The sequence below is a fragment of the Doryrhamphus excisus genome, chromosome 9 (genome assembly GCF_030265055.1).
Source record: "Doryrhamphus excisus isolate RoL2022-K1 chromosome 9, RoL_Dexc_1.0, whole genome shotgun sequence".
NCBI lineage: Eukaryota > Metazoa > Chordata > Actinopteri > Syngnathiformes > Syngnathidae > Doryrhamphus > Doryrhamphus excisus.
The window spans coordinates 18,017,248-18,033,039 of NC_080474.1; the positions used below are offsets into that span (position 1 = coordinate 18,017,248).

General features: G+C 39.4%; 1 protein-coding gene across 2 annotated transcripts in view; it reads right to left on the bottom strand.

Moving 5' to 3' along the window:
• tanc1b (tetratricopeptide repeat, ankyrin repeat and coiled-coil containing 1b) overlaps nt 1–15,792 on the bottom strand; it is a 99,194-nt gene that overhangs the window by 53,183 nt on the left and 30,219 nt on the right. For both annotated transcript variants that reach the window (XM_058082079.1, XM_058082078.1), the window contains exons 3-4: nt 13,866–14,072; nt 2,334–2,438 (exon numbers count right to left, since the gene is read on the bottom strand). In XM_058082079.1, the coding sequence (XP_057938062.1) occupies nt 2,334–2,438; nt 13,866–14,072 (312 nt within the window). The remainder of the gene's footprint in view (nt 1–2,333; nt 2,439–13,865; nt 14,073–15,792) is intronic.

The window sequence follows — 15,792 nt, forward strand, 5'->3', positions numbered from 1 at the left end:
ATGAGTTCTTTCTTTTTTTTCTCGGGAGAATAGATATGTATTAAGCAATAATACAGTAAACCTTGGATATATCGGACTCGGATATATCGGAAATTTGCTCACAACGGACAGATAAAAAAGAACCAATTTTTCTGTAATGCATTTCCAATAAAAATTCATTGCATATATCGGATTTTTTATAACGGATTTCGCCCATTTCGGACAAAATCTCCAGTCCCGTTCCAATGCATTTCCATTAAATTTCCCTCGCATATATCGGATGGCCGCATCGTGGCGCTCCGATTTGCCGAATCGTGACAGGCCGCTATACGACGTCATTTGCAGCGTTTGCAGCGTTGCCTGCGCGTCCAGGTACATTGGAAACATAGTCAAGGAAGTGCCTTTTTATAACGGATAAAATCCGATTTACGCATATACCGGATATAAATCCGATATATGCGTAAAACGGACATTTTCCGGTATACGCATATAACGGATTTCGCTTATATCGGACAAAACCAGTGGGAACAATTGAATCCGATATATCCGAGGTTTACTGTAATAATAACAAAATATATAGGCGAATACAGAGAAAAAAGACACCATCGGAAATAAATATAATTAGATTTTATACCATATCTAGTTTTACAAGCCAACTATGGTTGAAAAATATAGTTATGTGTCTGGTTATTTAACAGGTGGTAGCATAAATAGGCCAATAGAACTCAAAAACTCTAAACTCTACAATCAGGAATCCAAGAATTATCTGTTATGTTTTGCTTTTTCTTTGGTGTTTTCGCTTGGGGCGGTGTGGGTGTGGGTGTGGGTGTGGGGGACGGGTGTTCCAAGGTGTGAGACATACACTGGAGTGCAAAAATAATACTGGTGTCTAGTGCCTTTTTTTTAGATTTGAGTAACAACTATTAAACAGGGGCTGTGTGGTTAGCGCGCAGACCTCACAGCGAGGAGACCAGGGTTCAATTCCCCCCTCGGCCATCTCTGTGTGGAGTTTGCATGTTCTCCCCGTGCATGCGTGGGGTTTCCAAAAGCATGCTAGGTTAATTGACGACTCCAAATTGTCCATAGGTATGAATGTGAGTGTGAATGGTTGTTTGTCTATATGTGCCCTGTGATTGGCTGGCCACCAGTCCAGGGTGTACCCCGCTTCTCACCCTTCGGATAGACAGCTGGGATAGGCTCCAGCGACCTTCGTGAGGATAAGCGGTAGAAAAAGAATGAATGAAATAACTATTAAACATTTTAATAAGGATAGTGGTTAACTTATTTTTCTATGACAGCTAAGAATGGTAAAGTGTGAATTGCAAACTTAATACAGCATAATACAACTTTTATGACGGTACCATTTTGACCATGAAACTGACTATTTCTATTTGCAGTATTTTCTACACAAAAATCACTCTACAATACAAAAAAAAATCACAGGCTGACCAGTACTAAGAACGGATTGTGCTCCAGACGTTCCATACAGTGGTACAAATAAGTCACCATTTTATTTGATTATTACGTATGACTTTCCAAACTGCAACCGAACACCTCCATAATTCACACAGTATCAAGAAGTTATTTATGTGTGTTTGCAAAAACACCACGCAGATGTCATGAGGTAACATTTATCAAGCCTCTCCATCTGCTGAGAGCCATCTCCGAGCCTAAACAATGCCCTGACTGAGTTGAACGTCAAGACACACCCCTCGGGCTTTGGTATGCAACACTTATCAGTGTCTGTGTGTTTATGTGCCATGTGCAACCACTTTCTGTGTTGCCTTTTACTTTAGATAACGCTACCTGACCCTAAACTACAACCTACGCTTGAAATGTGGTTGAAATCACTTAGTGGAACATTACTTCAGTAAGCGCAGACACACAGCTGTCAACACAGAAGACGACATGCAGAAATAACAATATTCCTCACTAAAAAGTTGACGCAAAACCCACGTGTGAATGAAAAATTGTGGAGAAATTAGAATGATGAAGTTTTACCAAGAGAACGCAGTGTTTCAGTGAGACAAAGCAACCCTACCGCACACTGGAAAATTAAATCCTCTCTAACGCAAACACACACATTCAAATAAACACAGCTCTCTTGTGTTTGTTTAAAGGGGTTATATGACAGGACAGGGGATCTGACACTAGTTCTGTAGGAACTGAAGCATCGTGGAGACCTACCCGTGACCCCACGCCAATGTCATTCTGGCAGGACCATCAGTTATCTTAGGGGTTCTACTGGATGTCCCGAGTGCATTGTTATTCTCAAGTAAAGTCTCAATCCGACGTAGAAAAAAAGCAAGCAATGACATAGAATATAAAAAAAATGAACGCCAAGTACAACTTACCATTGTGGGCGGACTCCTTCTTGTCACCCACTTTCCTCAGCGCCGAAACAATGGCATCAGAAGGGACGCGAGGACTCTCCACATACTTGGGCTTCCTGACTGGACCTGCCACCGGGAAGGGAAGAGACAGAGACACAGGGTGAGGGAGTGAGGGAGCGAAAGAGAGGGCAGGAGGGGTAGGAAAAAGAGAGAGAGAGCGAAAGAGAGAGAGAGGGTTATTGCCGAATTAACATGTTCCAGATGGGATGAGAGGTGGTTGTGTCTCAGTTGAACTGGCTTGGCTGGACTGCGGTGCTAATATAAACTCTATCACACACACACACACACACACACATACACACACACACACACACACACACATACACACCTACCAGTGGTGATAGCAGCTTTGGTTTTGGTTTGTCTGGCAAACCCAAAAACTGTCTGCGTGGCTAAGTGACTCCCCATTACACAGAACTTAGCAAGCACTAGGAATTTAACCAACCACAGCAAATATCCTCTTAGCAAACTTTTAAAAAAGTACACATTAAACATGTGTGCACCGTTGGAGATGGGAGAGAACAACCTGATTATTATTTTTTTTTCCCTTTTTGCTTATCTTTGAGCTACCCAGTGAAAGTATGCCCTCCCATTGCTGCAAGGATACATTTCAGTAGATTAAAGTCCAGGTGTTGTGGTGTGAGTAGATACTGTATCTGGGACAGTAGTGCAGGGATTTGAGGAGTGTCATTAGTGAGTAGCTGAGGTCAACGTGACAGAATTAGAAAATCACACAATGCCACAAAAAAATGTGCCCAATAACATTACAACTAGGGGGAGGGTGAAATAACCGACGATGCGAATTGAATTGATTGTTGATTAATCGCATCTTGTGGGAGACAATACAGTGTGCACTGTTTACAGGGGCGCCCCCAGGAATTTTGGCACCCATGAAAAAAAAAAAAATCACATTGGGCTCCCTTGGGCAGCTGTTATTGGCCCTTGGAATTGTCCTAACCTTTGCCCCGCTATACGGACCCCTGACGACTTGTGACCAGCAGAGGTGCTGTTGATTCATTCATTTATTCATTTTCTACCGCTTATCCTCACAAGGGTCGCGGGGGTTGCTGGAGCCTATCCCAGCTGTCTTCAGGCAAGAGGTGGGATACACCCTGGACTGGTGGCCAGCCAATCACAGGGCACATATAGACAAACAACCATTCACACTCACATTCATACCTATGGACAATTTGGAGTTGCTAATTAACCTAGCATGTTTTTGGAATGTGGGAGGAAAACGGAGTACCCGGAGAAAACCCACGCATGCACGGGGAGAACATGCAAACTCCACACAGATATGGCCGAGAGTGGGATTGAACTCGGGTCTCCTAGCTGTGAGGTCTGCGCGCTAACCACTCGACCGCCGTGCAGCCGTGCTGTTGATTCATTCATTCATTTTCTATCGCTTTTCCTCACGAGGGTCGTGGGGGTTGCTGGAGCCTATCCCAGATGTCTTCGGGCGAGAGGCGGGGTACGGGGCCAATCACAGGGCACATATAGACAAACAACCATTCACACTCACATTCATACCTATGGACAATTTGGAGTGGCCAATTAAACTTGACCGCCGTGGAGCCGTGCTGTTGATTAATTTCAACTAATTATGCAGACTATAATGCAGTTTATATACGTATATACTATATATATTTAACATCATCATAATCATCAATCAGGCTTCCAATATCAGAAAAAAATTAGAAAATCTAAATTGCAATTGCAGTAATTTTCCACTTCACACGTTTGTTTATTCATTTCATTCAAGTCGCAACCGGCATGTATAAAGCTCTTGACCGCGAATATAAGACGACCCCTTTTTGAAGGGAAAAAAACAAAACTTTTTCTTAAATTCAATATCAATTATGTGATTTTTTTTCTAGAGTCACTCAAAGATTGCCTATTCTTTTTTTGTATGTTTGTGTCGGTCTATTATAAATCATAGGTTTGGTTTATACGTCACACCAACGAAAAGGCTAATTCACTAAGTGGTGGCATACATTTGCTACGTTTACAAAGAAAGCAAAGTCAGTGAAGGACAGTAGACTAAATACTAAACCATTAAACAAACATTTCCTGAACAAGCTGTGAAAAGAGGCATAAAAAACCTTGGGTTCAGACATAAGTGGAACAAATTAAATAGGAAAAAAAACATATGCTTAAAAAGAAAAGTCAGCTTTAACCAGAGCAACATTCCTCACCCTGTGAAGCCAAACTGTACCCAAGACGTAATACAGAGATAAGGCAGCAGGGCGGTGAGAACCATTTCCTAATACCACAACTAATAGCAGCCACTCCCTCCCCAAAATGCATCCTGTGAATCACATGAAACAATTCCACTGAAGCTGAGCACAGATCAGAGGTGGAGAGGTTTGGTAACGAAAGAGGCGAGACGACAGCCATGTGAACGGGGTGGATATGATGAAAAGTGAAGTTAGACACACAGTGCCATCTATGGATGTGCAAGTTGAAACGCACAATGAGGAGCGCTTGCTCTCCTTACCCTGAGGGGACTGAGAGGGAGAGCTATTGCCATCTTGCTTCTTTGCAGAAATGAGGCCAGACACATACAGTAGTAATACAGTAGTAAATGTAGTTATTACACTATACCAAAAATACTGTACTATAGCTTTACATATAAATTCTAACTGGTCATCCATGGATGTTCCAATGAGAATTATAGGTTCATTCATTCATTTTCTACTGCTTATCCTCACAAGGGTCACAGGGGTGCTGGAGCCTATCCCAGCTGTCTTCGCGCGAGAGGCGGGGTACACCCCGTACTGGTGGCCAGCCAATCACAGGGCACATATAGACAAACAACCATTCACACTCACATTCATACCTATGGACAATTTGGAGTCGCCAATTAACCTAGCATGTTTTTGGAATGTGGGAGGAAACCGGAGTACCCGGAGAAAACCCACGCATGCACGGGGAGAACATGCAAACTCCACACAGAGATGGCCCAGGGTGGAATTGAACTCGGGTCTCCTAGCTGTGACGTCAGTGCGCTAACCACTCGACCGCCGTGCAGCCCAATGTTGTTTCTTTTGGGGGAAAATTGTTTCAATGTTTGTACTTTGGAGTTTTTGTGCCTTTTGGACATTGTAATCCATTCTTTATTCATCACACAGCGTCCACAACATTCTTCAAGATGTCCTCTTAAACTTCATTCATTCATTCATTTTCTACCGCTTATCCTAATGAGGGTCGCGAGGGTGCTGGAGCCTATCCCAGGTGTCTTTTGGGCGAGAGGCGGGGTACACCCTGGACTGGTGGCCAGCCAATCACAGGGCACATATAGACAAACAACCATTCACACTCACATTCATACCTATGAACAATTAGGAGACATTGTAATCCGTTCTTTATTCATCACGCAGCGTCCACAACATTCTTCAAGATGTCCTCTTTAAAACCTTGTTTTGCCATAAGAGGCTGTATGTCCCAAAAGCCTGCTTGCTACTTGACTGTGATTCAGATTGACTGTGACTTAGTGAGACAATGTCTTACTCGGCATGTGAATACTGACTAATCACTCGACTAAGTTCGAGTTCATAAATGTTCTTCTGCGTTTGCATAAAGGGAAGCATTGTAGACACGGTGCGTTGTGTTTTGTCGATGTGATGGATGATTCATTTCTTACTAATGGCCAGACATATTGCCATTATCCCCTCTGGCGCAAACAATTTCCACCCTTCACAGCTGTGAGATGATTCTGACTCAGTTTTATGTTTAACCAAGTTCTGCAAGTTCTATGCATTATATGCTGTAATGCTGTGAGGTGTCAAGGATTTGACCGGCACGGGAACTTTCTGCAGGAATGTATTTGTTCACACTTAAACAATACACAAGACTCCAGCTAGATGGCAGCAGTGCTTGAATTTATCAGTAGGCTGAACCCAACCTGCAATGAAGACTTTTCCGTAGTAAATGATACAATACAATATAATAATATAATACCCTTGTTCAATAAACAACAATAAGTACAACCAACAAACAACAAAAAAGGCATGGGTAGCCCAGCAGCGACGCCCTCCGCCTACCCAGCATGCCTTGCGTTGCTATAAATGTGTCATGTGAGCGGACAGTAAGTGACATCCGGGGTTCAAAGTTGACTATATTACAGTAACATTACTGACTTATCAGAACTAGTGTAAAATGCTATGTCAACAAACATCTTTGGATGCATCTTATAATGCCTTATATTAGTATTTTAATTCATTTTGCCATTGTTGTGCTTAATCTAGGCAAAATAATATTTCCTTAAATGTGTATACATTTTAATCACCAACAAAACAGCACGATTTATTCACTAATATAGTTTGGAAAAAAATTAACTACATCAAATATTTCAACTGTAGAAGGGCACACAATTGAAAATATAAATATAAACATAAATGCTTAAGAGCTGGAAGATAAATTGGGTATTTTACACTTGGACACGCATTCAAAGTGTGAATATCTGAAGAGGTGACGGCAGTTTATTCAGCATTTCAGGCGGAATGTGAATTATGATCGATAAAAAAAGTAAGTAAGGATGGAGCGAAGAGAAGTGCACTGAAGTGAAGTAGAGCAGAGTGGAGAAGTTTTCACAGGGTACCCATCAAAGCAACCTTTAAAAAAAAAATGTTTCTGCAGCATCACACGATCTTTCACAGTTCAGCTCACTGAAAGACATCAATTTTTTCCCCAGGGACGTCTGTCTGGAGTCACTGCCCCAGAGGTGACTTCAGTAGAGCTCAACTCAACGTGCCGCTGAAACGACTTCTTGATAAAATAATACAAAAAGTATTATTAGTAGCTCGTTATATGGAAGTTCTGCCAGAAATCTACCACAATGTTCTTGAGATGATGAAATAGGAAAAGGCTTTAAAGGCTTAATTGCTGACAACCTTTTGTGATAATAGCAATGAGGTGAGAAGGTCACAGTAGTATGAATGGTACTTTATTTCATTTTTTAAAATCTATATATATATATATAGTGTACACATACTAATATGAATGCATTTATAGGGTTTTTGGAGCTCTCGGATAGCATTGTTCATTGCTATAAATATATATATATATATATATGCATAAAAGTGTGTAGTCGATGTCCTGAACATACTACTAGTATATCTACATGCTACTTGTACTGTATAGCACATCACACCAATTCATAGCTATTGTACTTTGCCAGCTGCACAAGACAGGAAACTGCATTTAAGAGCCGGTATGCAAGCACAAAGCAGGAAAGAGAACAAAGACGGCATACAAATATGTCTACAAGACCGGACAGAACCCTTGAAACCGAATACACTCTGAACTGTTGTGAAAATGAGACAAAACAACACAACACAACTCCAGAGAAACAGAAATATTCGTCCAAAACGTCTAAACTTGTGGTGTCCGAACTTTTTCCACAGAGGGCCACACACAGACAGTCATGGAAAAAAATATTAGAGCACTATTCGTATGAACACGGGTTGATATTTTCCAAATATTGCAACTTTCATCTCAAACATCTTCGTATCTTCTTGGTATATTTTGACTTTAATCACATATTATTTTGACTTTACCATAATGTATGTAATATTTCTCCCAACCTAATGTACTAAAAATGTAAATATATTAAATTTTATATATTACATTTTTTTCATTATATATTAAATGTTTTAATATATCTTAATATATTTATTTTATTCTTGTAAAATTAGTTTTTGTTTTTTTTTCATTTCAGATTTTTTGTTTGTTTTTTTATAATTTATTGTTATGAATATATAATATATACATTATATTTTTTATAATTTCTTTAAATTTATAAGTAAAAAAATCATAATAAATAACCTTTTTCTTTAATATTTCAACTTTATGCTACTAGAATGATGTATATTTTCCTCATAATATTACAACATTATTGTGGAAAATTACAACTTTTTTCCTGTTAATATTTTGACTATATTCTTGTATTTTCTATAAAAAAAATTAAAATTTATAAGTAAAAAAATAATAATAAATAACCTTTTTCTTTAATATTTCAACTTTATGCTACTAGAATGATGTATATTTTCCTCATAATATTACAACATTATTGTGGAAAATTACAACTTTTTTCCTGTTAATATTTTGACTATATTCTTGTATTTTTTTTTGTCATTTTAGACGGTGTTGTTTTATGTTGTAGTTTTCCTGTTAAATTCTATTTTTAGAATGTACCACAAATGCCCGCTGCGCTGCAATTTGGACACCCCTGATCTATACCAACCCAGATAATCCAAACCGCCACAAGCAAATTCCGTTCAAATACTGCGGCTACAAAGACATAATGTGTAGTTCAGCGAGACTGAGACATTTGTGCATGCAGGAAATTGCTGCAATGGAATCCCAAAATGGCACAGTAACATATTGCAGCCATAGGAGGTCACTGTGGGGATATGAATGTCAATGGAAAAGACCAGTGGAAAATGTCTCAATAGCTAACTTAATATGTCATTAACTACATTCCGTCACATTTACGACAAAGGTACCAGGTTTTCCATAACTGTTCAAGCAAAATGTCCTTGCTCAGATCTTTTGAGGGCCTGTAAGCCATTAATCCTAAAGAGCCAAAGGTGCTGGTCAACACATGGCAGGCTTCTGTGTCATGGCTTAGCTGATCAAAGTGGTGGCAACCAGCGCCACCGGGACTTTTCAGCTCAAGCATCAATCAAAGTCCCACTTAAACTCAAACGCTCAGTTCTGTGTTGTACTCGGTGAGGTTCTCATTAAATGAACTTTCCGAACTGTGATCGATTATCTGATGTCACGGGAAACACAGGAAAGCCACAAAAATGCTTTGTGTTTCAGAGGAGAAACCACTTCCCCTATTAAGACGGGGGGGTTATACTGTATAAAATAATATTAGAATAATAAAATGTATCACTTTACTTTTCATTCATTTGCCTTTTAACATCTAATGATGCCTCAAGCTGGCCAACCAGCATTTATCTTACTGACCAAATGAATACAATGACTGTATTTGTTTTTGAACAAGGTCTGTGTATGCAAGTATTACTCTTGTCATCACAGTTCCTAGACATTGTTTCTTGTACATGGACACCACATCTGTGAGCAACATGGAGGAGCTCTTTTGATGACTTCGGGTTCCCAAAATGCTGTTAGCAGATGCTTGTGAATTACGGCAAGACGTGTCAAAATTACATAGCTATGGTTGTGGATAAAATATAGGCAGAATGCACAATGCGCTTTTTTTCATACTAGTTGAGTTGGTAATTAATAAAGGAAACTAATATCAAAAAACATGACATATTTGCAGCAACTGCTTGTTCTCTTGGACAAAAGTGGCTTTTGAATGTCATATTTTGTTGTCATATCTGGGATTCTCCACTGGTGGGTTGGGGACCCAAAAGTGGGTACGGATCCATTCTGGGTGGGATGCAAACAGCTACACAAAAATATTAAATATCCATATTTGTGGTTGCTTCTCTTTGTGTATGTGCGTACCTACGAGACAATCTATCAATGTAATTTTTCACAGCAAAAATAATATTAATTTACATTTTGGTGTTGTGAGCACTTTAAGTGTCTCAGTTTTGAGACATAGGTTGTAGCTTGAAAATGGTTCGAGAAATACTGTATAATACTGTAAAGGAATACTGGAATACTGTAAATTTGAAAAATCATCGGTATGACCCAAAGTGATACACTTGTTCATCTTTCAAGCAAACCCAGCCATCATCATCGTCATTTGCTGCTACCTCCACCACTCATTTTTACTGCTACTATTACATAGATAGATACTGTAGATATAAAGTATCTAGAGTATCTATTATACGTGTGAAAATTGTCATTCATGCATCTATGCTGCGTGTGCACTGTCATGGCTCGCACAGGGGGCTTCAAAGTCTGTTTGCACAAAAACACCCCCAGATGTTGCTCAAAAGTGAAGTCGCAGATGTCCGCAATCTCCTGGTGTAAAGTATATACACAAAGCACCAAATTTGCAGAATGACGTGTTAAATTCAGCCATGTTTTTTGCCGCAATTTTGCAACTTTTGCGCTTAAGAGGTTTTTACTGTGCTGAAAAATATATTTTTGAAATGTATTTTTGTGTATTTATGTTTGAAAAAGTGACAATTCAAGAGCGGGCTGCGGTCCCGTGGCCTGTGATCCATGCAGTGGATGTACACATTGCCTGAGAAGCATTAGATTTCACTTTTGAACATAACATACTCACATGTAACAGGAACGTCTTCCATTTTTAGCATTCAGACAGAGACGATTAAAAAAAGCCATTATCTGTTTGTTGTGGGTTCCTAAAGAAGGGAATCGCAGCATGCAGACACAATGTTTTTGTCGCAGAGTTGTGACATTTCCTGTGAGATGTGTTTATTAACTGCAGGTGCGAACTCTCCCCTGTGGGTTTTCACGGGTACCTGCAAGGACAGGAGAGGACCATCCCCCCCCCAACCATCATCTCCTTGACTGTCCTCTATAACATCACCACTGGTTTATCCACAATTTTCCACTTTTTACAGTCCCCAGAGCCTCTCAACTGGTCAGTGACCTCTAATAGGTTTTCCCCTTTTTCTTGTCTCGAGGGCCCCTTTCACCTTCACAGGCTGAGCCTGTCCTGGAGGTCTTTTTCACTGCTATATATCCACCTATATATTCTGGTATGTTTCATCATTAGCCACGTTTACATGAGGAGATTTTCCTCTTTCCGAATGACGTACCAGAAAACAGTGTATACATGGAAAGGAATATTCCAATCTCCTGTCTACATGCACCGCTATAATCAAACGGAATAGTCAATGGGGCATGCGCAGTAAAACGTAAACAACATCACGTGACTTATCGAAGATGGTGGACAAGAGTGTGATTACCACGGTTGTTGGGACAGTTGCTACGCTTTTTTTAAAGCAGCAACTTGAAACCCATGCGATCCTGCGGAAAATGACAGCGAAGAAGAGGCGTAGAGGGGATGGGATTAATTTTTAATAATAAAAATTTAAAAATAAAAAAATAAAAAAATAAAAAAATAAAAAAATAAAAAAATAAAAAAATAAAAAAATAAAAAAATAAAAAAATAAAAAAATTAAAAAATTAAAAAATTTAAAAAATCATTTTCTACCGTTTTTAATTAAATAATTAAATAATTAAATAATTAAATAATTAAATAATTAAATAATTAAATAATTAAATAATTAAATAATTAAATAATTAAATAATTAAATAATTAAATAATTAAATAATAGTTTTTCGGCCGTCCAGTCTTAAAATTACGTTCAGTTCTTTTAAAGTTTGTATCAAAAACAAACTTACCGCTGTAGTCCAGTGATGACTGCTCGCCGCCATTTTCTAAACCTGAGAGACGTCTGCGTGTTACGTCACAGCTGAGCTTGCGCTGACAACTTTCCGATTGAGCGGGTACAAGATACCTCAATCGGATTTGGGAAAGGAATATTCCACCCCTGTGAATCCGATTATATATTCATTCGGATTGGCACTTTTCTTTCGGAATGAGGTGTATACAAATGTTAGATTCTTTCCGTTTGAGCAAATAACCCGAATGGAATTGGAATATTTGGGTCCATGTAAACGTGGCTATTGTCATCTTTATGAGATTATAATCCACAAAATCCACAAAAAGCAACTTGCACACATTAACATCTTAACTTGGAACAGCTGAGCGAGTTCCTAAGAGAGTGCCATTAGAGCACTAATTAAAGTCGTACTTACAGTATGACTTAGTTAATTAAACAGTTTTTATTGGAGATCAAAGCTTTCAGCGGAATAAACAATGGCGAGGATGCCTCACAGATGATTGCCACATGTGAGCGGGGGGCCACATTTGACCACTTGAAAGATTTCCATCCTCTTTGTCAAGTTCTTCAAGACAAAAAAGCCTCAGGTTGAAACAAGTTCAGCTACAAAAGATACACCCCCCATTTCTGCTTTGAGGCCTACACAGCTGCTGACAAGAAGGTTCTTAGCATGGAGGATTAAGGAAGCCGACGAGGAGAGACAATTAGTTCCAGCGTAAACACACGTCAATGGCAAGGCATTGTAAACGCATGGTGAGGATATAGAGAGCATGGTTGAGACACAAGGGTTGACACCCGCCATGATCACTACATTATCACTTGACCTTTTCCAAAGGGTATGGAGGATAAATGTTACACTCTGCCATCTACAAAAAAGAATTGTGCCCTTTTCAGAGACCAATGAAGCTCCTTTTGTGGAGGTTATGAAGAGCTGGAATTATGCATATTGGATTCCCCACATGTACAGATGAAAATGTGGTTATATTTTCCAGTTTCTGTTCATTATACAATATGGCATGTGTCTTGTCATGTGTGAGTCCAACTGTGTTCATAACTCAAAACATTAGAATGCTCTGAACCGGAAGCCATTGTCCTTTTCTTATCGATAATGGCTGCAAAATAACCCAACATGGAGTCAAAGATAGTTACCAGTGAATATTACATTCAGGAAATAACTTAAGGTGTTGGTCTCTGTGGGTCTCCTCATTACTGCCTTGGAGCTGTCAATCATGTCTTCATGTAATCCTCACCTCTTTCTTTCATTCATTGTTTAGATGTATTTATTTCATTCATTCATTTTCTACAGCTTATCTGCTTACCCCTCAGAGGCGGGGTACACCCTGGACTGGTGGCCAGCCAATCACAGGGCACATATAGACAAACAACCATTCACACTCACATTCATACCTATGGACAATTTGGAGTGGCTAATTAACCTAGCATGTTTTTGGAATGTGGGAGGAAACCGGAGTACCCGGAGAAAACCCACACATGCACGGGGAGAACATGCAAACTCCATACAGAGATGGCTGAGGGTGGAATTGAACTTGGGTCTCCTAGCTGTGAGGCATGCATACTAACCACTCGTTCGCCGTGCAGCCCTAACGGTAAATCATTCATTCATTCATTCATTTTCTACCGTTTTTCCTCATGACGGTCGCGGGGGTGCTGGAGCCTATCCCAGCTGTCTTGGGGCGAGAGGCGGGGTACACCCTGGACTGGTTGCCAGCCAATCACAGGACACATATAGACAAACAACCATTCACACTCACATTCATACCTATGGACAATTTGGAGTCGCTAATTAACCTAGCATGTTTTTGGAATGTGGGAGGAAAACACAGTACCCGGAGAAAACCCACGCATGCATGGGGAGAGCATGCAAACTCCACCAAGGGTGGAACTGAACCCTGGTGTCCTCGCTGTGAGGTCTGTGTGCTAACCACTCGACCACCGTGCAGCCGATGTATTTATTTACATGTAAATTGTTTCCTGCACAACTATAAAAAAAAACAGTGTTTTGGGCTTTTGGGTGTCCGGAACCGATTAATGGGATTTGCATGATTCACTTAAGAGTACGTTTTGGTTTGAGTCAGACCTTCTGGAACACATTAATGATGCTAACCAACATTCCACTTTAAATGTGGACTTCATTCAACAATAAGTGCAACAAAACCCAAAACCGTACCTGGAGATCTTTTGCTCTGTCGTAAGGGCAACATGTAGGACTGTCGTGGAAGAAGAGGTGAAGAGGGGAGAGACATAGACGCTCCCTTAGCGAGGCTTAGTCTGAAAACATCATCTGGAACATTCGGGTGGCCGCTGCCAAGGCCGGGGAGCTGAGGGTTTCCTTCAGGTGGGAATCTTCTTTGGGCGCTGTGGCTATGAATATCTCCTGTTGGGGAAAACCACAGTGTTATTAGAGATTTTACAAATAGCTTCCACATCCGCTCGTGCACTAACATGAGGAATCTAGGCAGAGGCCTCCAATTTTGGTGGCCATGCCACCTCGTTCTTTAAACATTTGTGAATGTAACCAAGCACGGAATTTGGCTATTATATTATTTTTTAAATCAAAGTTGCTTTTCATTATTATTGTCAGATATGAAACATGGATTACTTTTAATCCTCCTTTTAAGTACTCAAAAATTCCAAACTTGCTTTTGTTTCTACCTTGAGTCTCAAGTATGAATGCAAGGAATGTAAAGCCTTGTTTCCGCCAAGTGGTACAATTCAATCTGGTATCAGTAACCCCTGACCAGACTTAAATTTCCACCACATAGTGTGCAGGTGGGATGGTTAACTCTCTCTGTGAAGCATTAGTGCACATTCAGGTTTGTGCTTCTTATGAGACCTTAGACCGGGGTCTCAAACACGTGGCCCGTGGGCCAAATGTGGCCCGCAGGACACTAGATTGAGGCCCCCGCCTTGATAAGAAACTTTAATGTTTGATATGGATGCTGTATGGTATCATGTACCCAGAAAAAAATATTATGTTTGATTAATGTTCATGTTAAAGGTTAAATAACTGTTAATAGTTATCCTCCCTATCCGTGTGGAAGTGGTAAGTTTTTGGCTATTTAAGTTTAAAGGAAATAACTTGAAGGCTACCGTTTACTAGTTTGCGAGTTAGCATGTGTCTCAAGACCCTGCAGTTGCGCAATATGTTGTAAATAAAAAGAGTATAAATGTGACTATAGTCGTGTTTTGTCATGTCTACAGGGCTCTAATAATGCTTTGTTCATTTTAATCTGAAAAAAATAATTTGTCTACCCACCAACTATATGTGGTTTCTTAATTTAGCAATTTTTGCTAAGTGAGTCCATTTTATTTTTGGAGGGGGTATTTTTTGTCTTTTTTGGTAGGGGGTATTTTTTTAATTTTTTTTTTATTTTTTTTATTATGTTGTTGGTTTAATTTATTTTATTTAAAAGATATTGGGATTCAAATTACAATGTTAAATACGCAGGAGAAATTAAAGTTTATTGCTTTTGATACGGAGCAGTTGCATTATTATGCCATGCATAATTGTTATTTTAATTAAAAAATGGTGACAATATCCTTTATCGGCAATAATCTGTAGGACAATTATCATCCAGTGAAATTAGTTATCATGACAGGCCGAGGTGGCGTTGCACAAAATGATATTATTACATGTTGGTGTGTTGAATAGAGTCTTTCAGAATGAAAAAAAGCACCAAATAGAAAGTGAACACTTTACTGCTGCAAGGCCATTTGTAATTTCCATTTTAAATTGAAGTTAAAGAATGAGGTGTGAAGCCAGCACATTTTTCTCACATTCTGTAAAAATGGCCTGTAACTTCAGATTTGCTAATAGTTTTACCCGACCGCTTCTCCGCTCAGTGGGATCTGAACCTAGGATGTAAAAAACAGGTTTGCTGGCTGAAAAAAAAAAATAATCCTGCATGGAAAGGTCATTTTAGTCAAGCTAGGAGTTCAGCAATTTATTCCATGGTGAATACTCATCATGTTTGCAATTTAAATGGAGAAATTATCAACCTGAAGATAGCATGTAATTGCATTGTAGTAAACCACAGACAGAAAAAATATACTGTAGTTATTTCCAGTACTTTTGATCATTTGCAGTCTCTAAG